At 42.1% G+C, this 24,666-nt stretch overlaps 1 protein-coding gene across 1 annotated transcript in view; it reads left to right on the forward strand.

Annotated features, from left to right (window-relative positions):
* Positions 1-23,843, forward strand: part of LOC105389790 (protein tweety) — a 53,367-nt gene extending 29,524 nt beyond the window's left edge. The window contains exons 2-14 of the mRNA XM_048626707.1: positions 5,522-5,609; positions 7,057-7,198; positions 7,697-7,975; positions 8,771-8,914; positions 9,306-9,518; positions 10,263-10,391; positions 12,385-12,522; positions 13,684-13,828; positions 17,351-17,496; positions 19,679-19,776; positions 19,912-20,076; positions 20,870-21,072; positions 21,526-23,843. Coding sequence (XP_048482664.1) covers positions 7,082-7,198; positions 7,697-7,975; positions 8,771-8,914; positions 9,306-9,518; positions 10,263-10,391; positions 12,385-12,522; positions 13,684-13,828; positions 17,351-17,496; positions 19,679-19,776; positions 19,912-20,076; positions 20,870-21,044 — 1,749 coding nt within the window. The 5' untranslated portion in view covers positions 5,522-5,609; positions 7,057-7,081 and the 3' untranslated portion in view covers positions 21,045-21,072; positions 21,526-23,843. The remainder of the gene's footprint in view (positions 1-5,521; positions 5,610-7,056; positions 7,199-7,696; positions 7,976-8,770; positions 8,915-9,305; positions 9,519-10,262; positions 10,392-12,384; positions 12,523-13,683; positions 13,829-17,350; positions 17,497-19,678; positions 19,777-19,911; positions 20,077-20,869; positions 21,073-21,525) is intronic.
* The last annotated feature ends 823 nt before the right edge of the window (positions 23,844-24,666 follow it).

Below are 24,666 nucleotides of genomic sequence, written 5' to 3' on the forward strand. Positions count from 1 at the left end.
GGCCCGTATATAATACGTTACGTCGCGCGCGCTCTATGCGCCAACTTGGTTAAATTGGATTACTTTATTAACTGGGTTTATGTCTTGATTGATGATGTTTTTCGTGCTGTGCTCTAAATTGGACTGAAGTAAGCGGGAGTTATGTGCGGTTTTAATTTTTAATTATAGTTATATGCCTCGGTGGGGGGCGTAATAAAACACCCTTATTAACCTATTGGCTGTCTAAACGCGAATCCTTCCAAAACATATTACGCATACAAGCGCTTAAAGGTATCACATTTATTTATTTCTGTTTTACATCTATTCAAACTTCATTAAATGCAGGTCATAAAGATAATATCAACTGCACTTTTAATAAATAATCTAGTTTCTTACAACGAAGTAACATTGTAACATATTATTACTTATGTGCATAAAACATACCTACCGCACATGCTTCTCCTACCTACTAACGATGTTACATAGTTAGTCTCTGCGAGATCTAACGAGATAATGTGTAAGTTTCAGTATTCAGGCCGCCGCGTGTTTCATATTTAATCTCTACACCGCAGAGTTTCAGCCTGAAGTGATAACTGGCAGGGGAAATGTGCTTAACTGTTTTGCAACCCACCGTTGCACCTTATCTCCTGCGTATTAAGGCTGTTTATGGTGAAGGTTTTTGGTAGCTTAGAGTTAATGTTTGTTGGGGATTATTCTTGTATTTGTTCAAGTTGAGCTGCTTTATTTACTTAACCTAATACATTCACGAGCAATGAAAAAGTTCCACTTACAAAATGACACCAAATGGCCCCAATTTTTTAAAACATTTAATTTAGAATTTGATCATAATATTTACGCTTTTTTTTGGTAATGTTCTGATTTTCCGTTTACGAGTAATTCTCACGGGAACTTTTTCATTGCTCGTGAGTGTACTTAGATTTAGTTGCACCTAAATAAGTAGCTGCAGTTGTCTTTTATTTCCCAGCACCTACTTAGCTTCCTGCCAAGAGTTGGCTCGCTCCAAAACTGAATTTCAAATCGAACAGTAACGAGTACATTAGCGAAGTCGTTTCCTGCAATGTGGCACTTATTTCTTGGAAATAGAGCTCAACATTATCGTGACTACGTCGTTTTCAGGGAAAACTCGGAAATCCAATAACATATTCTATGCATAGTCATATAATTACGTAATGGCTTTTCAGAAAGTCGTTTGTTTTAAACTCCAGTTTGGACTTCATTTAAGAATGAATTTATGCATATCCAAGGCTCAAGTTGATATAATTACAGGACTATAGTAAGTAAGTACGTCGTTTTCTAACCTTTTTAGGTATATATTGTACAGTAGAAACCATAAATTAAAACGCAGAAAGTACCTAATATTGGCTTATTATCTTACCTAACTACATACAGTGAGAAATTATCATGAAATGCGATTAGATGCAAACACCGATTAATTTCCTTCACCTATAGTTTGAAAATTAATCACAATAATAACATAATAAAAATAAGATATTCAGTAAGTCAGTTTCTATTCAGCAATTCAGTATCATCTATTGTTTTATGCATTTCCGATATCTGGTGTACATAAATATGCAGAGAAGATTGCTTATTTATATCATCAGTCTGCGGCTAAGCGTGGATTTACGATATTTTAACACGAACTAGATGGAGTGTACTATGAAGAGAGCTTGCTTGGGGTTTCTCTGATGGATCGTATCAGAAATTAGGTTATCCGTCAGAGGACTAAGGTTACCGACATAGCTGTCAAAATATGCAAGCTGAAGTGGCAGTGGGCTGGCCATATCTGCCGAAGAACCGATAACCGTTGGGGTAGACGAGTTCTCGAGTGGAGACCACGAACAGGCAAACGCAGCGTGGGACGCCCTCCTGCCCGCTGGACTGACAACGACAGCCCGTTGGATGAGAAAGGCCGAGGACCGAGTGTTGTGGCGATCCTTGGGAGAGGCCTATGTCCAGCAGTGGATGATTATTGGTTGATGATGATAATGATAAGATGGAATGTCAGTGCAGAAGAAACGTCCGGACAAATAACACCCCACTTCTACCACTGAGTTCTTATTTTGAAGTAGCTCGGGTAGAAAATTTGTGACTTAATTTATTGGTAAAATGGTTGTCATTAGGTTGAACTTACAACAGTTTGGCAGTAAACAAAATGCGGACAGTTTTTTTTCACTGTTTTTGGATGTGACACACCATCTTGTCTGTATATTTTTAATCTAAGGTGTAGAACCTCGTATGAAATTGATATTCTAGTCTGGTGCATTAGCAGTTATCTGGTTACTCGGCCATGTAAATGATACTTCTTGATAGCCTATTAGCCGTTTAATAGACGGGTTTCGTGCGAAATCTGACGTTGTACTGTAATATTGTCTGCGCGTTTGGATATTATAGCTTGGGGCTACTTTGTACTTACTTAGATATTTGTTATTAGGTATCCACGTTAAGAATTCATGGCTTTATGAAAATAATAGTTTAGAAAATAGATGCTTGCTCCTAGTTCCGATAATTTTGCGTGGTCGTATAGCACGTATCAGATGAATCATCGCAGCATCTGACGTCTGATCAGCTTTCTCCAGTGATTGCTCATAATGACACGTGGATTGGAGCTTTCGCATCAGAACTGTAGGTTTCTATCAGTTGGCAGATCAATATATAGCAAAATTATTGGTGATAAGATCGTCTTTTTTGCGTATTAAAAAATCTTAGAAACTCGATTGGAGTATTGTTATGCGAAACAAAAGTGTGCTGGTAAAGTCGGGTGCTTTAAGATATTGTGTACTTACTTATAAAAATATCAAACAAATACATGACGTGATGACGAACTAAACAGAAATGCGAACGTTACAGTTTCACGACAATGAGGCTCCAAAATGGAATCACAAAAGATGGCAAGTGAACCGCCAGCGCGAGATAGCTTTGTCGACGTCGCGTATTCACCGCACAATAGTAATGTGGACACACACGTCATACAATACAATAGTTGTAATGAGTGTGACATGAAGTGTACTAACTAGGTAGGCCCAGGATGGTATGGATAACGATGTGGTTGTTAGGTTAGATGAAGAAAAAATAAGAGGTGATGATTTTGTAGACAGAAAAAATCGAAAGATTTTGTATTCTTGAGTAATGGGGTTGTTTAATTAACAGAATTTAAAAAAAAATAATTATGCCTATACATGTTATAATGAAAAAAACACATTGATCCTATTACCACCAGCAGCAAACGAAGAAATCAGTATCAAAATATAATGATACCGATAAAATGATTTTTATTATAATGAGGCATCTATCAATTTTAAAACTGTTTTATAAAATGATTTAGTAGGTAATTACATGAAACGGTCTAGATAGTTTAAACAAAAGGTCGTAGTGATGACTGATGATTTAATATCCGGCACTGATAGATACCATTGTTTTAGTTCGTCATAAATGTGTCATTCATAAATTATCATGTTAAACGCTGCTTGGTATTAGCCGTTTCATTATTAATAAAATATGCCGTGCAATTGTAGGTATTTAGCATAGCATGTGATCTGTGGCGGTAAAGTAATATACATTTATGATATTTTGCAAAGAACAAATTATGGAATGCAAAAAACATCAAGCTAGTGTAAAAAAGGTGTCCCCCAAGGGGCTTACTTAGACCATTATTATTTCTCGTGCATAATTTTGTGCCATTCAAGGCGCCAATACACAATTACACACGCCCTTAAAAACAGATATTTAAAGATGATTGATGTATTTCTAGTATGAGTACCTTCGGGCCCTAATTAAGAAGTATGCCAGTTCAATGCTCTACCTTTTCTGTTTGATCTTCAATATCATTCTCGGGTCTATTTTGTATGTCTTATTCTTTGAGTGGTAAAGGTTGGTTCTGCACTATGATATTGTTGGAAGGTTCAAGGTTGCATGGTTGATAGACAGTAATACTATTGCTTGCACTATTTGAAAGCAGGTAACGGTTGTGTTGTGCAAGAGGCATCTCTTGTCTATTAATGCTTTATAGAAGCGTTAAGTATGAGACGTTGATAAATCATTTATAATTTCAGTCTAGTAACTGTGTCATGTTTAAAACGTAAGAGATACTGTAAGCTTTAATCTCTTAATAAATCGCGCTAAATAGCTTGCAATACCTGTTTTTAATAGATTGCTGTCAGACAATACCAACATCTCTAATTTTATTGCTCATTTAGCATTTATAGTGTCTTCATATCTATCGACCATGTCTCCATCATAGTGCTGTCATCAATTTATTTATTTGTTTTGAATTCAATGAGGGATGAATCGATGTTTCATTGCCAATCAGGTTCTTGCGATTATTCTCTCCGACTTTCTTACTGACGTTCGTTTATCGAACTGGTTTCACTGTAAGTGCTAGTTGAGCAACTGGATGACTCACACGTTCAACATTTAATGTCTGATCCAGATAACTGCGGTGCAGGCATGTTTATGATCTATTGGGGAATCGTTAAATTATTAAATTTATTGTTATGTTTACTGTTTATTTATTACTTTAGTGTATCATCATCATAATCAATGATCTTATGTGTAAAGTTTAAAATACTAAATATATCTACCATGTTTGTAACAAAAAGCACAACCAATTAAATGTATAAACATTCTAAAGTGTGAGTGATTCCCCTAAATGTGAGTTCACTACATATGTTATGATTACTCCAAAGAAAAAGTGTAAGCGGTCGGGACGGGACGCATGATCAAAGGGCCGCAGCTGGCCCGCTAATTAATTCTAATTACACCACTTCTACTGCCCTGCGTGCGTGAACTTACAGCTTTATGCGTGTAAGTTGCATGTTAGATGACTGGCTACCAAAAAGGAAATGTGAATCATCATTCAAAATGTACTTTAGCATGCTGCACTACGACTAAATGATCTTTTCATTTTAGTTTAAAATACCGTATAACCTTCGTTTTATAATATTATTCCTTGGAAATCAAAATCACCTTAATAATATTCTACTCTACAGTGCCCGATGTAAGAGATTGGCCTTGTGTGACCAGCTGATCGGTTCTAGGTTCTAGTTCTAGGTAAATGTTAAAAAGGTCGCGTTTTCTGCGACTTTAGATACAAATCGTGCAACAAATTGTCAGCAATGACATAATTACGGTTGCTATGACTCGTAATTATTAACTTAACTTATTGTAAGCTTGTTAATTTTAATGTACTTATCTGTATAGTTTCAATTATTTTTTATGATTCTGTTGGTTGTCTCCACTAAAAAACATGAGTTAGTTAAGTGGAGTGTCAGTGTGTGTAACATTTATCTTATAAACCGGTTCTTAACATTACTTCTTATTAGATTTTACATATCATACAAATATTGTCTTTACGAGTTTCAAGAGGAAGCACGACAACATCAAACTCGTACTGCAACTATGACTAATTTCATATACTTAAACAATAACGAACGATTTAAAACCTATTCTATGACCCTATTTCATGACTGCACACAACACACACGTCCAAAACTCATAATGAACATTCGTGATGCGTTGTCCACAGATGTTGGTGCGGCGGTGAGGCGTGGATGTGCTGACGCGAGCAGCGGCGACGACATGGCCGAGTAGGCGTCCGACACTCCGTTTTAGTAGTAAGTAAAATAAAACATTAACCATTAATGTAGAGACCACGAACTGAGCAACGTAGATTATATCTCCCTACAGCCGCCATAGTGGTTGGATGAAGAAGGCCGATCAGCGGTTTGACGCTACATTCGTAGATGTCATAACCAGACCACTGGGTCTCCTGCGGGCCGGTTTATGCATTGATGATCCGGTTGTTTCATATAAAAAGAAAATTAAGTATGAAAAAAGGCCTTTAACAGCAGTTAAATGGATATTCAAACAAAAATAATACTTATTCATACTTATTTATTTACGGCTCTCCGTGCTCAAATCAATTCTACTCTAGGATGGCCACACAAATCACACAATAGAAAATAGGACACAGAGATAAAAACAGATACTCAGTGTTGGTATCAGGACTCACTTCCCCGGGTCGCCCGTGCCATGTGGCGGCCGTCTGCAAATTTGTATTCGCACATATTGCTATCATCCAAACGATAGTTCCCCAACACCGTCACCTACAAGCGATCTTCAAGCTTATCCTAAAGACGCAAAGATGTCATTCGATGCGCCTAAACGAAGCCAGATGTTATGCACATTGCACACATTGTTTTTATAAACAGAGCTTTGTGTGTGTGTCCGTTAATAGTTTAAACACTCTTGTTTTGTTAGGCGTTGATTGCGCTTCCCACCAACTTTGAGCGGTCTGATTGTAATTATCGTGGGGAAGATCCGTTTGGGTTTTATGTTATGTTTATGTTACAAATTATAATAATAAATTATGGTAAACTACGTATTCGATATGTAAAGAAGGGAATTTTTGATTCAATATAAACTCCACTCTAGGCAAAAGCAAAAGCGAACGTTTTTCTCCAATACCAGCGCAGCGGCATGACAGAAGACGATATGACTGAATACCAGTAAATTGTCCCTTTGGACCTCATCCGACGTTATCTTTCGCTTTCGTGTAAGGGGAAAATAATGGGCTAAATTGCATATGCTGGATGTTTTGGACGCAATAATACATTGAAATAGACAGAGCCTCTACCAAAATCTACGACGAGACGATGTCTCGCTAATGAAGCTCACAAACTTATTACTATTCTATTCTCTGTGGGGGTATAAGTACCTGCAACTGGCTCTCTCGAGTGGAACCTTGGTGCATATGCCCAAGGTCTAAACTACCTTCCTAAGCTTAGACCATTTCCCACCACGCGGGTCTACTGTGGGTTGGTGGGTTCTCATATCTAGATGTGCTAAATCTAGATATGCAGGTTTCCTTACGATATTTTCCTTCACCGTAAGAGCGATGGTATACATTGTATTTAAATTCATAGAACTCATTGGTACATGCCAGCGCCGGGATTCAAATTCGCCTCCCTGGCGTGAGTAGCGAGCGTTTACCCGACTGAGCTACCGCCGCTCTACTAATGAAGCTCGCCAACTTATCACATCTCTTCGATCTGCTTCCAGGTGTGTGGGCTAGTCCCGGACCGCGATGTCCGAGTACTCGCCGCCGCGGCTGTCGCGCCTCTTGCACGCGCTGCCCCACATCAACGTGACGCTGCACCGCGTCAACGACACTTTCGCGCCCAACTCGCCCGTCTATGTCGAGGTGAGTGTATAGAGCAGTCAGTCTGATGATAAGGAGCCTGACCGGGTGACTTATCATGACTGGAAAATCCTTTCTGCGCGGTGACAAACCTTGTAGAGATCTAGTGTTTGTCAACGATACGCTTGGAATGAATAGCTACTTGTTTTGGACTAAAAAGAAGGCTAGATTGTCTCGACGATAACCTCTCCTAGTTTAGACGATTATTTGTACTGCAGATATAGAAATTGTGTAGCTATAGATTGTGTTGTGTTGTTATCTGCATATTGCTAACTCTAATGGAATTTCTATAAATCTAGAGTCCGCATCCTAAAGTTCAAACGTCTGGGCCACCTGTATTCCTACACCTCAATTGAATGTAACCTCAATGCTCATCAATCTAAACTCCAAACCCCAACATTCCAGCAGAGTGTGCGCATCCCGGGTCCTCAAATTTTACATTAAGACTCATTTTTTAAATGTCCCTTTCATATAATTCCAGAGTCTTTCATATAATTCCAGAGTCTGGGCATCCTGGCGTCCATCCCGGGCGCGTGGCTCATCCTCACGCTGCTCGTGCTGCTCGTGTACCTGCTGTCGCGCTGCTGCGACCGCAAGCAGCGCCCGCCGCACTGCATCACCGCTCTGAAGGTACGGACTAGTGTATTCCAGGGTCTGGGCATCCTGGCGTCCATCCCGGGCGCGTGGCTCATCCTCACGCTGCTCGTGCTGCTCGTGTACCTGCTGTCGCGCTGCTGCGACCGCAAGCAGCGCCCGCCGCACTGCATCACCGCTCTGAAGGTATGGACTAGTGTATTCATAAGAACCAGTGGAAAATAGTCGGGAGTTGTAGGATGAGTTTTTTTAATCAATCGTGCTATAAAGAGCTGTGGTGGCGGTGTTGTAACAGAAAAAGCGTCCATATAGGTAACCAAAGTATCCTTTAGAAATAAGGAATTTATTGTGAGGAATACTGCACATTTATATTTAGCAAACTTCCGCAGAAAATAGAGTAATTCTAAGATGAGGCAAATATACATACAGACAAAATATACAGGTGCAGTGTTGACGATGACACTAAAATATGTGACAAAAAATTATTGTGAGAACGATATTAAAACAATCACAGTTTTACATTCATGTTAAACATTCTGTGAATGGGAAAGTCATCAATATGGTTCCCACGATCACATCCCTGAGATGATTACTGTAACATTATTACGTATGCTATGATTAATATGTTTATGCCGTCGATTACTTTTCCTTATATTTCTTTGGGATTGTTCAATTTATAACAAGGTTAGTACAGCAAACGTTCGCATGGCTTAAATACTCTATAATACGAAATTTATTTCATTCCATGTTTAACACCACCGAAATCTCTTTTTAAAAACACGTATAGTGCCACAAACTTATCTGTTCCGGTGAGAGCGAACTAAATTGGTCCATATAATCTATGTCAATATGAAATTTATTTAGTAAGTAATGAGGTATGGACCAATTTAGTTCGCTCTCACCGGAACAGATAAGTTTGTGGCACTATACTGCATAATTTAGTGCCCTTTTGTTTAACCCCATCCCCGTATTATCTTCCAGGTGACACTAATGATCCTGTCGGTACTATGTTGCGGCGCGATCGGCGTGGGGCTGTTCGGCAACGATGACTTGCACAACGCCGTGTTGCAGAGCATCCAGGCCGGGAACCAGCTGGCGGCTCTGGTCAATACTGTTAAGAACCAGGTATGGGGAGGAAAATATGGATCTACAGATATAAGGGCAGAGGTTGTGCTATAGTCTACATGCTAGGTATGCGGGTTGGAGATGGAGTTTAATGAATGGGTACAGTAATACCCCGATTACACCTACCGAGTAGAGTAGATGATACAGGACAGTATCCTAGGCCGAGCACTCGGTCAATTGCAAGCCGTCAAGGATCGGACGAGGATACTGTCTCTCCACTCCACTCGGCAGGTGTAAAAAGGGTATAAGAATTAGAAGAACCAACGTCAGCTACTACTTTTGTTCTGTCCCGTATTTCTGTCCATAAACCGTTGTACCTAACTATTTCTGTTCAGCAGCCATTCCAACAATCATAACCTTCATAAACCTAACCTCACCCATTTATTTCCAGTCGAGTATCCTCGAAGAAGCGATGGGGTCCCGCGCGCGCGCCCCGCTCACCCGCCTGGCTGATGCCCTCGACGCACCAGTAGCCAATCAGACGGCGCTAGGGACGTTACTGCGAGCGCTGTCGTCTCTGAGGAACAATGCGACGATTGCTGCAGCCGCTGCGGATAATTTAAGGCGGCCGCTGGTTGCGTTGAACTTGGATGACTTTATGAAGGTGAGGCTTTATAGATCCTGTCCCACAGCACAGGTCTTTTATCAACCCGTAGATAAAGGTAACTGTATCGCGGTTTGAGATACGTAGCTGTGATTGGTGGAACCCGCATTAAACGCAATATACACATTGCGATAATAGACCCGTGCCGCGGGCACAAAAAGGTATTTTTTTTCGACAGCTCATATCACACCATTTACGCTTACTTCACAATAATATAGTCGGCAGAGAGTTTCGCACGATCTAGAGTATGTAGGGGAATAGTTTGTCGCCAACCAGACGGCTCTAGGGACGTTACTGCGAGCGCTGTCGTCCCTGAGGAACAATGCCACTATTGCCGCCGCCGCTGCGGATAATTTGAGGCGGCCGCTGGTGGCTTTGAACTTGGACAACTTTATGATGGTGAGGCTTTATAGATCCTGCCCTTTATGACGGATTTCTGTTACAGAAGTGCCAAAAAGGTATTTTAGCAGAAAACTTCATGAAATTATAAAAACAGTATCGTCTGATAGCTTATACCCACCATTTACGCCGGTAAACAGCTTTGCAAGATTTAACGTCGAGAGACGAACGCATGGCTTATTTACGAACTTGAAAGACCATCGGCCCCAAGTCTTTTAAATTCGCTAGATCTCAAACCAATCTCCAATCTTGTTCCTTTTCTACTATACCACACAGCACAACTAACCCCTCTATTCCCCCATTCCCCAAACAACACCACTAACTCGTAATTTTTTCTCATTCCAGCGAGTGTGGGTGTGGGAGGCGATGCGCTGGGCGGGCGGCATGGCGGGCTGGTGCCTCGGCGGCGCGGTGTGCGTGGCGCTGCTGGCCGCCGCCGCGCGCCGCTCCCGCCGCGCGCTCGTGCTGCTGGCCGTGAGTGCACCCTGTATACTGTAGCGTGTGTGTGTGTGTGTGTGTGTGTGTGTGTGTGTGTGTGTGTGTGTGTGTGTGTGTGTGTGTGGGTGTGGGTGCACCCTGTATACTGTAGCGTGTGTGTGTGTGTGTGTGTGGGTGTGGGTGCACCCTGTATACTGTAGCGTGTGTGTGTGTGTGTGGGTGTGGGTGCACCCTGTATACTGTAGCGTGTGTGTGTGTGTGTGTGGGTGTGGGTGCACCCTGTAGGTATACTGTAGCGTGTGTGTGTGTGTGTGGGTGTGGGTGCACCCTGTATACTGTAGCGTGTGTGTGCGAGTGTAGGCGTGGGGGCACCCTGTATACTGTAGCGTGTGTGTGTGTGTGTGTGTGGGTGTGGGTGCACCCTGTATACTGTAGCGTGTGTGTGTGTGTGTGGGTGTGGGTGCACCCTGTATACTGTAGCGTGTGTGTGTGTGTGTGGGTGTGGGTGCACCCTGTAGGTATACTGTAGCGTGTGTGTGTGTGTGTGGGTGTGGGTGCACCCTGTATACTGTAGCGTGTGTGTGCGAGTGTAGGCGTGGGGGCACCCTGTATACTGTAGCGTGTGTGTGTGTGTGTGTGTGGGTGTGGGTGCACCCTGTATACTGTAGCGTGTGTGTGCGAGTGTAGGCGTGGGGGCACCCTGTATACTGTAGCGTGTGTGTGTGTGTGTGTGGGTGTGGGTGCACCCTGTATACTGTAGCGTGTGTGTGCGAGTGTAGGCGTGGGGGCACCCTGTATACTGTAGCGTGTGTGTGTGTGTGTGGGTGTGGGTGCACCCTGTATACTGTAGCGTGTGTGTGCGAGTGTGGGCGTGGGTGCACCCTGTATACTGTAGCGTGTGTGTGTGTGTGTGTGGGTGTGGGTGCACCCTGTATACTGTAGCGTGTGTGTGCGAGTGTGGGCGTGGGTGCACCCTGTATACTGTAGCGCGTGTGTGTGTGTGTGGGTGTGGGTGCACCCTGTATACTGTAGCGTGTGTGTGCGAGTGTAGGCGTGGGTGCACCCTGTATACTGTAGCGTGTGTGTGTGTGTGTGTGGGTGTGGGTGCACCCTGTATACTGTAGCGTGTGTGTGTGTGTGGGTGTGGGTGCACCCTGTATACTGTAGCGTGTGTGTGCGAGTGTGGGCGTGGGTGCACCCTGTATACTGTAGCGTGTGTGTGCGAGTGTGGGCGTGGGTGCACCCTGTATACTGTAGCGCGTGTGTGTGTGTGTGGGTGTGGGTGCACCCTGTATACTGTAGCGTGTGTGTGCGAGTGTAGGCGTGGGTGCACCCTGTATACTGTAGCGTGTGTGTGTGTGTGTGTGGGTGTGGGTGCACCCTGTATACTGTAGCGTGTGTGTGTGTGTGGGTGTGGGTGCACCCTGTATACTGTAGCGTGTGTGTGCGAGTGTGGGCGTGGGTGCACCCTGTATACTGTAGCGTGTGTGTGCGAGATATAACCATTTACTCCGAGGTAGTTTGGAAGAAATTTATCTTAGTAATAAGGCCGCCAATTGTACCGTCTATGTTGTGTATTTCCTCTTGTAATTTCTGTGTTTGAGTGCAATAAAGAATTATCTATCTACACATCATTGTCTTCCAGTCCCCGAAACACAGGACCGTTGTCTATGTAGATACATCGTGATAAATACGACGCTATGATTTATTGAACGTGCATTAAACTAGTTTATCGATGTCGATAACGGACACGGATCCAGACCAAAATAAGGAACAAAGTATTTCATAGCGTGACATACCTAGCGTTTGTAATAGCGTTGTCAGAGGACGTATGGTACAGTTGATAAGTTACTCAAGGAAGCTCCTATCGTAGATCTATCTATCTATCACATTATCCCCGAGAACAGTTACTCGTTCTGTGGACCCCTTATGAGTTCTAAGAGACATTTCAAAATCTAATTTCCTTTCTACGAAAGCTGACCCACACCCTGTAATTATATCCCTCAAAACCCCCCTCTAAACCTTCCAGGTGGGAGCTCTCTGCGCCCTCGTGGCCTGCTGGCTGGCAGCTGCGCTGCTGACGTGCGCGGCCGTAGCCTTAGCGGACGCGTGCCAGGACCCGGCCAGCGCGGTGGCGCAGCACGCGCCGCACCGCCTGCCGCCCGACGTGAGTAGATTGACCAGTGTAGACCAGTCTCCCATATCGCCGCCTGCCCGGAGCAAAATCGCCGCCTGACGTGAGTGTGAAGAGATAGACTATAGTGTCGCTTAAACCCTTATTACACCTTTCCGAGTAGCGCGGCTAGACAGTATCCTCGGCCGAGCAATCGTTCGTTCAGGATACTGTCCAGGTGGTAGTAGCCTGCTGGCTGGCAGCTGCCTTAGGGCCGGAACACATAAACACGATGCGACGTCGTGTCGTGAAAACGTCTCCTTCCTACTCGCAGGTGTTTAATGGGAGAGAGCGAGAGAGTGGCACGACGCGCGCGGCGGTGGCTCTAGCGGACGCGTGCCAGGACCCGGCCAGCGCGGTGGCGCAGCACGCGCCGCACCGCCTGCCGCCCGACGTGAGTGTGCACACTAGTGAAAGAAAGAAAGAAAGAAAATATATTTATTTACACAAATACACACAAATACACCACATACACAGAAAAACAATTTACATATACGCTAATAACACAAACACAGATAGTACACAAGAAAATAAAAAATAGAAAAGAAACATACAAAAAATACAAAAGAAACTAATAAAGAATACCTAGCCAGTCTGTGTTGGTGGTGCATCAGCGCAGCGCCAAAAAGGCCCCGAGCTCAGCATATGCTACACGTACATAAATAAATGTAGTGCTAGACTGTAGTGTCTCTACATCATCACCGGCAGCCTGTAGCAGCCCACTGCTGGCGGTGTAGGACCCGGCCAGCGCCTGCCGCCCGACGTGAGTGTGCAAATAGACTATAGTGTTGATTAGTCTTTTATATGATCGTAGGAGGCCAAACGGCACCCGAGCAAAATTACATAACGTGAGTTTTGTAATGGGCCACTATTGCGCACTCTCCTATACCACAGTTCTACCACAGTTTCGCAACCTCGCCTAAGCTCTACTTGCCACTGCTGTGCAGTCTCCGCTTTGCTCTACCACTGTTCCCCTACGTTCGTAGTACGCCGCTAGAGAGAAATCCTATCCAAGCGAATTCTCGTTCGCTTACACCGTACGGATATGATAGAGCGAAATGCATCAGCACCATGATCTGCTATCACAGATAGCGACATCTACCGGAAACCTTCGTCACTACTTCAACCCTAACTAACTCCATTCCCTCTCCCCAGATGGTGCACTACTACCTGGCCTGCGTGGTGTCTCGAGAGAACGTCCTGACATCGGAACAACGCAGCAGTCACCGCGCCGTGGTGGCCGTGAGGCAGGCACTTGGAACCTTGGCACACCAGGCGCCGCTGCTGTTTAATGACCCCGGTGAGTGAGAGCTACTAGTGATAAGAAGCTATACAATGGCCGCGGTCATACATAGCTACTAGTGTGTATAAGATACTTCTTAGACTATATACTTATAGTCACGTGCATGTTGAGGCCTTAGGTACTGGTGTATAAGAGCGATATTGTAGTATGTACTGGCTTTGTATTTCATTATTCTCGTATACGACTGTCCAGTGCGCATACATCTTTGGTCCTCATAGCAATAAAATCTTAGTTTAAGGGTCAGCAAGGGGTAATCGAGGGTTGGCATTGTCATAGAATTATGTAGTAAACGATGCTCTACAACCTTGAAAAAAATCACACAGGTAGTCGAAGAGTCTAGCTAGGTGCTGAATGATTCGAATTTAAGTAAATTGTTATGGATAACTGTAAATAAAATTCAGAATATGACGAAAAACCAGAAAATCACACTCCCGTATTGTAACAACTGTTTCGTAATTATTAAGAATTTTCATATGATTTTTATCATATTATAAAGGTAAAGGCTTGGACTAGGCGCTAAATACCTTGTTTTTTAATAAACACACACTTATTTTGTGTAAATTAATCCCAAACTTGAGCAATTTTTTTCCCTCAAATCTTCATACAAATATCTATGGCGGCTTTCTGTGTTATAAAATCATAAACACAAGTGACGTTTGACTCAGTTGGCCGCTGGCCTCCAAAGAAGGGTCACGTCGGTTTAGGCAGCACTGACAGCTCGCGATCTTATCGTGTACAGATACAAAATCACTGCACATTGGTTGTCATTGCACTTTTTCAACTTTTATGACACCAACATAATTTGATTTGAAATTGAGGAAGCATAATTCTTCCAGTATATTCAATACATTAAATTAAATTAGATAGTGTGCAATATTCTCGTAACATTACAGTCTCGTAAAGGTCTGATGAGGAGCAGGAATATAGCGAATGGATCTAAGTGATGACAATACGCACGAACATTAGGTTAGGCATCAAAAATACAGTCTCTTGGTGCTGGTTGAGGTATGGTCTCGTGAGGATCTGATGAGGGCAGTAACACGGTGGTGGCTCAATTTTATTTCAAAGATGTTAATAGCTAAAAGCATCGAGTTTGGCATATTAAGTATGTTTTTCAGAGATAGAGAAAGAGATTTTATTTTTCCTCTGGATGTGTTAGGTTTACTGGGTTTACTAAGTTCATTCTGTTAATGGCATCAAGTTGTTATGTGTTCATAAGTTATAATTATTTATTAACAAAATGCTGTTGTTTCTCCACGAAAATGTAAAAATAAAAATAAAATAAATAAAAATAAATTCGTAACGTAAAATTGTCAGTGACGGAATTTCTTCTATACAAAAAAAAGAAACGATAGATGGCGTGATTTGAAGATAAAGATACATTTATTCGACACATAGACAGCAACAACAAAAAAATACAGATTTAAAGAAAAGAAACACATACTTATACAAAACAACAAAGAAAAAAAAGGATAGGTTTAGGTACACATCAAAATAACTGGAAAAAATATAAGCCCCAATTTACTTGTGTAGGACAGGGAGTACCATAATATATTTTTTTGGGGTACTCCCCATCTATGCGAAATATCAGCTTGATATCTTTACCCGCGTCCGCGGAAGCGTCCGTAGTCGAGCGGGCCTCAGTGATCGTAACTGATCGCTGAGGTTAAGCAACAACTGACACGGTCTGCCATTGGATGGGTGACCAATTTCAAGTGGTGCTTTTCTGGACGCTTCCGTGCTTCGGACGGCACGTTAAGCCGTGGGTCCCGGTTGCTGCTTCGGCAGCAGTCGTTAAGCCTAGTCAGAGGCCTTCGGGCGGCTTGAAAACATCTGACAGTCGGGTTGCCCACTTACCCGACAACTCTCTCAGCACAAGCTTGCTTGTGTTGGGGTCCACCAACCCGCACTTGGCCAGCGTGGTGGAGTAGGCCTAAACCCTTCTTTCATTGGAAGGAGACCCGTGCCCCAGCAGTGGGGACGTAATGGGTCGTGATGATGATCTTTACCCGTTTCTGAGAAAAAGGGCGGTGACAGACAGTCAGTCAGACAGACGGACAACAAAGAGATCCTATAACGGTTGCTTTTTTTCTTTTGACGTTCGAAACCCTAAAATTAAGTAAAAATATTATGCTGCTACCAAAAAATGTACTTACAGGTATTGAAAAAGCGGTATATAGTACTAAACAAATTATAAACAAACAAAAAACCCGACTGCACGCTAAAAAGATGAAAACAAGTCCCAATGTTAATGGAAAGTATCGTAGGCGGGGACCAGCAGAGGGTTCACCATTTAGCTGAATGTTACTTAGAAAACGGCCTTGAGTGGCGGTCAAGTTTTTTAATTTGTAACTTTTTAGTTGTTTTTATTTTATGAAATTTTACGTCAGTAGTTCATGATCATTTTTTATTTCAATAATTTTGGTGTTGTTATTTAAATACCTTCAATATGCATATTTTTGTAATGTGAAAATCAAGCCTTTTCATTTGATACCTTACACGGCAAAGTTGAATTATTATTTTTTCGATCATCACGTTATGTCCTCTAGAGGGCGCTATGTACATTTTAATGGAACGTCACATAGCCTATAACCATTGCGCCATCAATAAGCTTCTAACAATACCTCATACATCAAAATCTATCAAGCCGTTTAGGCTACAGGAGGGAACAAAGAAACAGACAAACATACATACATACAATCAAAAAACATTACCCTCCTCCTTCGGCAGTCTGGTAAAAAGGAGTAAGACAGGGGGTCATTCTGAACTTTTGCTCTACGAGTTTTGGAAATTAACAAAAAAAAACCTTTTTCATAGAAACTTTGTTGGACATGTGACTTTTTACCATGGAAAACGAATATTTTTTTTCGCGAATTTGCAAATCTCGTAGAACAAAAGTTGTTCAGAATGAGCCCTTGAGTCATCCCCTTTTGGCTTAGTATAGCCCTTTTGCGACACTATGTATTTACTTTGCTTTGTCGTCGGGGTTCAGTTGGCTGGAGGATGCCCGAAACTTATTATCTACACTTTAATACTTGTAGTTTCTACAAGTAAATACCACATTTGTTTGAGAAAGCTAATCGGGTTCCGAGTATAGAGTAAAGTGGCACCCCTATTAATTTCTACTCTTTCCTGGTGCCTACCAGTGTAAGTAAGAATTATACTTACTTACCCTAAAATCACCCAAAATGGACTTGAACATAATTGTCAATAAAGTTGGCGAGTAAAAGTTTATCGACCCACTGTGCAAACTTACATGTGTGCGTGTCACTGCGTGTGCTGTGTGAAGAGCATTGAAAACCCAAAATTGGCGCGGCACGTCACCCTGTATGGGCCCTTAACGTCCAAGATAGCAATGTATTGTACTTCTGAATATAAAATATGGTTTAAGTTTACATTACAAAATTACTTGACTCCCGACTACATCGGTTAGGTTGGTGTAGTATTTTAGTCGAAGCTTTTATTACTGACCTAATTTTACTGTATTTCTGTATCATAACCCCAACCGTCTCCCCACAGGTCTCCAGCCAGCGCTAGGCGCGCTGGGCGCGGGCACGGGCGAGGCGGAGCGCGCCCTAGCCGCCCTCAACGGAGCCCTAGAGTGCCGCACGGCTCGCGCGCACTTCGCGCCCGCCGCGCGCGCACTGTGCGACGCGGGCCTGCAGGTAAGAAAGAAAGAAAGAAAGAAAGAAAGAAAACATTTATTTGACACAATGAACAACAAAAACAGAAAGAAACAAAAAAAATAACAATACAGGAATAGATAGAATAGATAGATAGGAATAACGAATTGCAACTTAATTAGGGTACAAAAGGCGGTCTTATCACTAAAGTGATCTGGTTAGTTATCTGCCCCCTGTCTAGTAGCCCGCTCTAGGCGCTCTAGGCGCGGGCACGGGCGAGGCGGAGCGTGCCCTGGCGGCGCTCAGCGGAGCCCTAGAGTGCCGCACGGCTCGCGCGCACTTCGCGCCCGCCGCGCGCGCGCTGTGCGACGCGGGCCTGCAGGTAAGAAAGAAAGAAAGAAAGAAAGAAAGAAAACATTTATTTGACACAATGAACAACAAAAACAGAAAGAAACAAAAAAAATAACAATACAGGAATAGATAGAATAGATAGATAGGAATAACGAATTGCAACTTAATTAGGGTACAAAAGGCGGTCTTATCACTAAAGTGATCTGGTTAGTTATCTGCCCCCTGTCTAGTAGCCCGCTCTAGGCGCTCTAGGCGCGGGCACGGGCGAGGCGGAGCGTGCCCTGGCGGCGCTCAGCGGAGCCCTAGAGTGCCGCACGGCTCGCGCGCACTTCGCGCCCGCCGCGCGCGCGCTGTGCGACGCGGGCCTGCAAGTAAGAAAGAAAGAATGAAAGAAAGAAAGAAAGAAAGAAAGAAAGAAAGAAAACATTTATTTGACACAATGAACAACAAAAACAGAAAAAAAGAAACAAAAAAAATAACACACACACACACACTCACGCCTTGTACTAATGTACTCCCTTGCGGGATAGGTAGAGGTGCATTGCTGCACCCACTTTTCGCCAGAGTGTTATGTTAGTCCCAATGTAATAGGGGGCGGGCCTATTGCCATTTCACGGGCACATCCAAGACCCGAGAACAAATATCTGTGTTTAAACAAATATCTGCTCCAGCCGGGAATCGAACCCGGGACCATCGGCTCAGTAGTCAGGGTCACTAACCACTACGCCATTCGGTCGTCCGTCATAGATAGATAGATAGATAGATAGAATACTCTTTATTTGCACACCAACAAAGAATCATAGGAATAACGAATTGCAACTTAATTAGGGTACAAAAGGCGGTCTTATCACTAAAAGTGATCTGGTTAGTTATCTGCCCCCTGTCTAGTAGCCCGCTCTAGGCGCACTAGCGTGTACTGTGCGACGCGGGCCTGAAAGAGCTGACCAAAGAAAGAAAGAAAACATTTATTTGACACAATGAACAACAACAGAAAAAAAGAAAGAAACAAAAAAAATAACAATACAGGAATTATACAACATAGTACAAACAAACAAACTAGGTTGCTGTCCAGAGCGTCAAATCGGCACCAGCTATGCTGTGGCCAGAGAGGTCACAGCGCTGGTTTTCAGCTGGCCCTTAATATTGGTGACCACTGTCTAGGATATATCTCACAACCCAGCATTCTCTAAAGCCTAACCTTACCGGCATTTCCTAAACACGAGAGCTGACTGTGTCGAGATGAACTGTTGAAGTCATGAGAGGCAGTGCGCAGTGGGACTCAGTCTGTCATACATGATCTGCACTGATCTACATTCTTCTTACTACTCTCATAAATAAATAAAAATTTATGCGTTTCGCGCTAGATATTGTTTTCAAGGGCCATCATGGATTTCTCCAATGGTTCATACGTTGGTATCAACCTGTGAAATACTGAAATACTCATTTATTCATAAATCAATAATTTATAAGTCAAAGGGAAAATATATGGTACTTATATGAGTACGTATTACAAAAAATGTCACAGTAAAAAAAGCATCATTCACATTATATTTCAATGTCAAATTAATAAATTCATACTGTCAATGTCAAATAAATTAAATTAATACAATATTATTGATATTCATTTTAGACTGTGTTATTCATTTTAGTCGATAGTACCTGAAAGGGCTACACGGGTTCATTATCGACGTCAATAAACTCTTTTAATGCGTGTTCCACTATCACAGCTCCGTATACAAGGCAAATCGCGATATAGTGTCGTTTATAATACGTTGATAACTAACCCGTGTAGCGGCAGCCGACTTTTATGTTTTCCTATACGTTAGTACATAATGGTAGTACATAACATTGACCCTATAATTGTTTCTGTCAGGCGCTGACGCTGCAGCTGGTGGCGGCGGTGGCGGCGGGCTTCCTGTTCACGGCCATCGTGCTCGTCGACTCGCACGCCTGGATCTACATCAACACCAAGTGAGTTGCAGACGGATTTTAAAAGCTTGACCAACATAAACATTGATATTTTGAAGGATTATAAGATATAGCTGTTCCCGCGAGCTTCGCTTCGCCTTAAAAAGTTATAAATATAATTAATATTTCCCCTCACAGACGCGCCGGCACCGGCGAAGAGCGCGCCCCCTTCCTCTCCGTCAACTCGTCCAGCACCCTCCCTCGCCCCCCGCCGCGCGCCCCCGCCGCCCCCGCGACCAACGGGAACCCGCCCTCGTACAGCGCGGCCGTGCAGCTGATGGAGCTCGCCACTGAGAGGACCAGGTGAGTCTTATTACTACTAGCGGAAGGGTGATAATACGTAGTGTAGTGAGCTAAATGCGGTTACTTATGGAACTAAGAAGGGAGCGCACTTGGAGCTATCTACTGAGAGGACCAGGTGAGTCTTGTTACTATCCACCGAAGGGTGATAATACGCAGTGTAGTGTGATGAATACTGTTACTTATGGAACTAAGAAGGGAGCGGACTTGGAGCTACCTACTGAGAGGGCCAGGTGAGTCTTGTTACTACTAGCACAAGGTGTAGTGTAGGTGAGTCTTGTTACTGTCCGAAGAGTGTTATTAAGTATTGTAGTGGGCTGAATACGGTTACTTACGGAACTAATAACGGAGCATAATAGGTGGTGTGTTCAATTGATGGAGCTAGCTACTGAGCGGACTAGGTGAGTCTTGTTACTATCTACCGAAGGGTGATAATACGTAGTGTAGTGGGCTGAATACGGTTACTTACGGAACTGGCAACGGAGAAAACTAGGTGAGTTTTGATAGGATAATTGCATCAGTGAACTAGTGTCACAGTGTAGTACAGTGTACTAAATATGGTTACTTACATACTAGGAGTCTAGGTGAGTGAACTCGTCGAGCAGCGTCGTTAGGCCTAGTCTATCACGCTGGCCTAGTACGGGTTGGTGGACCCCAAACAAGTAAGCTTGAGTTGTCGGGCAAGTGGACAACCCGACTGTCAGATGTTTACAACTTGTCCGAACGCCCTTTACTAGGCTTCACGACTGCCGATTCTTCAATCAATCATTAACTATATCTTAATTTCCCTCCACAGCTTCTCCATACCCGCGACCGGTCGCGCCCGGCTCTCCGGCACGGCAACACTCGGCCGCGGCGCCCCCGGCCCGGCCGCCGCCGGCGGAGCCCACACCCTGGCCCGAGCGCCCCACGGGAAGTACGCCACGCTCAGCAAGCAGTGCAAGACGCTCGAGGCCAACGACTTCTACTGAGAGCGGCCGGGCGCGCGCGCTGAACAGAGTGAGTCCATAATAAATAGGGACATCTCACCAAGCCAATGCTGTGGTATGGGTATCGGACTTAGACAAGTAAACCACATATCTCTGGTATCGGACAGCCGATATATCTACAAAGATATATAAACATTAAACATACTGATGATACCGCATCCTGTAAAATTATACACATGCTGAACCGAGTTAGTGGCTTGCTGAAACAAATATACACACACATACACACAACACCTAGTGTTGTACTCGTAACCTCAATATTTCTACGTTGTAAAATGTAGCAAGGGTCCTTTGACAGCTGAATGACAGCTATCGACAAATAAATATAAAATTTTATGTCGATTAAAAAGATTTGATTGCAGCCAAATCCATGCTTTTTATATGTTATTTGTTGGTTTTAAAGGGAAATCATTTTTATGATGTTACACCAGTACTAACGATTTCCCCTTACCTTCGCTTACAGCTCAGGCAGCTAAAATGCAGAGCCTGAACCGTTTCGACCCGAAGTACGCTTCGTTCGGTCCCCGCGCGCCCCGCCCCCGCCCCGCGGCGCCCCTGCCCCCGCACCCGCCGCTCGCCACCTTCACCCCCTCTGTCGCCTGCTCGCCAGATAAATACGCCACCGTCAGACCTTCCAAGAGACAAGGTAATGAGCCTCAGCCGCTATCAGCCGCAGCGCTTGAGTATAGATCTCTGCAAAGGCCTAGAAGACAACAGGACTCGAGGCCGCCTCAAACTGGCACCACCCATAGAAGGAGGCCCCAGCAGCAGCCGCAACATGATACTAGGGATTTGTACGCTGTTACCGAACTGTAGGAGATTTGTGTGCGCCCGAAATGTGACATTATGGAGTTATGAGACTTGTGAGTGTGAGTCGTTGGATTTGGATTATAAGTCTAGTGTTTGAAGTAGAAAAGGACGCTGTGTTTTAAAGTTTGAACTGAGACTTAACCGATATTATGTAGAGGAATATAGGATTTTGAACGTCTAGATAATTTTAACTTGTCTTTAGAAAAGGAAGGGATTGAAAGGTGTGTGAAAAGTGACTTTTTAGTGTTTGTAAGTAATGGTACGCTCGTAACACCCTATGTGAATCATAGTGTGGGCTAGAGCGACTGAACTAAAGTAAACGAATAGTTTCGATTAAAGACGAGCCGATTGTATCGATCTACAATCTTAGATCAAATATCTACTGCAATAACACAAAAGCTAAAACTTGCTCAAAACTGAAGAATTAAAAAAAAAAATTCTATTCGCGTCATTGCGGTAGTGAATACTTTGTAAATATTTTCTGTAGAAAACTTGTGTCATACAACTTTTGATAGCACAAAACTATTTGTATTTATAAACATATTTTTACTGTGAAACTAATCTGTGTAAGGCTCTAAGGGGAGGCCTATAACTGTGAACCTCAAAACAAACACCAACCTATAATAATGTTTTCTTTCACTAATGCAGTATAAGAAAAAAACTTACAGATGTTACATGAAAATTGTCCATTCTATACGGCTGTGCTCGAAATCCGGGAAATGTGACCAATTTATTTAAGTGACTACTACTTTTGGTGTTGTCTTAATAAAATTATTGTGTGTCATACTTTGACCAGTGGGTTTAATCTGGCTGTTCACACAATGTTCTCTTTCAATCCAATTTAAGAATGTGTAATTTATTAAGATAATTGAAGGAGGATAAGATTTTAAATGTGTATAAAACAGCTATGTTAGACCCACACATAATTTCAAATGTCAATGTACATAACGTTAAATCGAGGTAATGTACGATAATTTTACAACGCCTGGTTATTTTTGGGCCTTTTAGATATAGCCTAAACAGACGCCTTGTGATATTGTTTATTGCACGTACACAAGACTGCAAAGAAACCTGACCTGTCACAACAGTGATACCTGTGAAAATGTGGACAGCTGTCAAAATTATGCAAAATTTATGGTACACACAACTCTATTAAGTACATAATTATGGTAATTTTGCATTTATATATTTCTACATACAATATAACAAGGCGTCTATAAGGATAAACCGAGAATGATTTTAAGACTGTGTGAGTGTCCTCGATAGACTTGTTTCAGCACATTTTGTACATACAGCTTGGTCGCTCAACATAGAGTAATAGAATATAAATAACAAACACTCCGGGTGTCCCTGTATAGATGAGTACATGATGATATTGATTTAGAATACATTATGTATAGTGTTAAGGCGGTGAGACACTAGATTTGTGTACTTTTGGCTACACGGCAGAGAAACTGCTTAAAGCGCAAAAGTAGTGTAATTTCTTTTGGATACTCACATATTGTGTATAAAAAGTAGATATGTATACTTATAATAAGCATTTTTTCGTAGGGTGTGTTGTGTGATCAAACATTTTTTTAAATATCTAAAATTACAAATGTGACAAATATTCTATTAGAATCTCGCGAGCTAATTTTGAATCGTGTGGATTTTTCGACGTAGCAGCTCAAACGATTTTAATGTGTTCTAGTGTGGACCTAATGTATATAGATAATGTAATATTTCATTGTTATTATAACAATCTGCACTGTTATAATTCCTTATAGCGTCAAGTTACGGGAACTAAAGCCTACATAACATTCCATGGACGCTGAATTGCATTAAATCTGCAGGCAGTAAGACTAAATTGAGTTTGATACAGAACACCGAAAATGTAACAAAAAAATTATAGCCATATAACTTAGAAAATTTTTGGTGTAGTATGGCCTGGCCTCATATTTTGAAGGTGATTTTCTAGCATAAATATACTTATCTAAAAGTAAAAAAAAAATCACTTTAAAAAAATAACTTTAATTGTAACGAAAAAAAACGCTCATAACACCAGACTAAAACAGTAAATAATGATACTGTAAAATATTCGTCTAGAACCTATATTTAAATTAATACAGCGTAATTAAATGATTAAAATAATGATAAAGTGGTAATTTTTTCGTGTAAACAACTTTGACACTACAGTATTATAAAACAAAATGTTTTGTGAGAAAATTTACAACGAGATTTTGTACATTTTTTCACTGGTTTTCGCGCCTTTCTTATTTATATTTTTTAATAAACTTGGTACTATTTTAAGCAGTGTATTCGCCAAAGATAATGCATAATTTATAGTACGTAAGTTATATTAAGTGAACGTAGACTTAAGTACCTACAGAGTTAAGGTATTTATGTAGCTGTATTGTTCGCCATTTTGCTATTTTTTGCCTGCTGTAGGTCTTTATCTCTCTCTTTTACAAAGATATGTCAAAAAATAGCAATCTGATGATTATAGCTACCGAATAATTATTGTGTAATTTAATTTATTCTGATCTTAAAACATTAAGAATTGAAAATATTCGGTATAACCTACCTATTTACCAGTACGTATTATTTATGTATACATATTTGTATGTATCGGTATAGGTACATATGTATCCGATTGCCACATCCCTCAATAAAGACATAGAAATTGAACCTTATTATGTATTTATTACTTACATTTTAAGCTATAAATATGACAAACGAATCTATGCAATAATATTAAATCTGTACCTAAAGTTAGTTCACACCAATTTTAAAATGTAATTATGCACGTTATTAT

The sequence above is a fragment of the Plutella xylostella genome, chromosome 17 (genome assembly GCF_932276165.1).
Source record: "Plutella xylostella chromosome 17, ilPluXylo3.1, whole genome shotgun sequence".
NCBI lineage: Eukaryota > Metazoa > Arthropoda > Insecta > Lepidoptera > Plutellidae > Plutella > Plutella xylostella.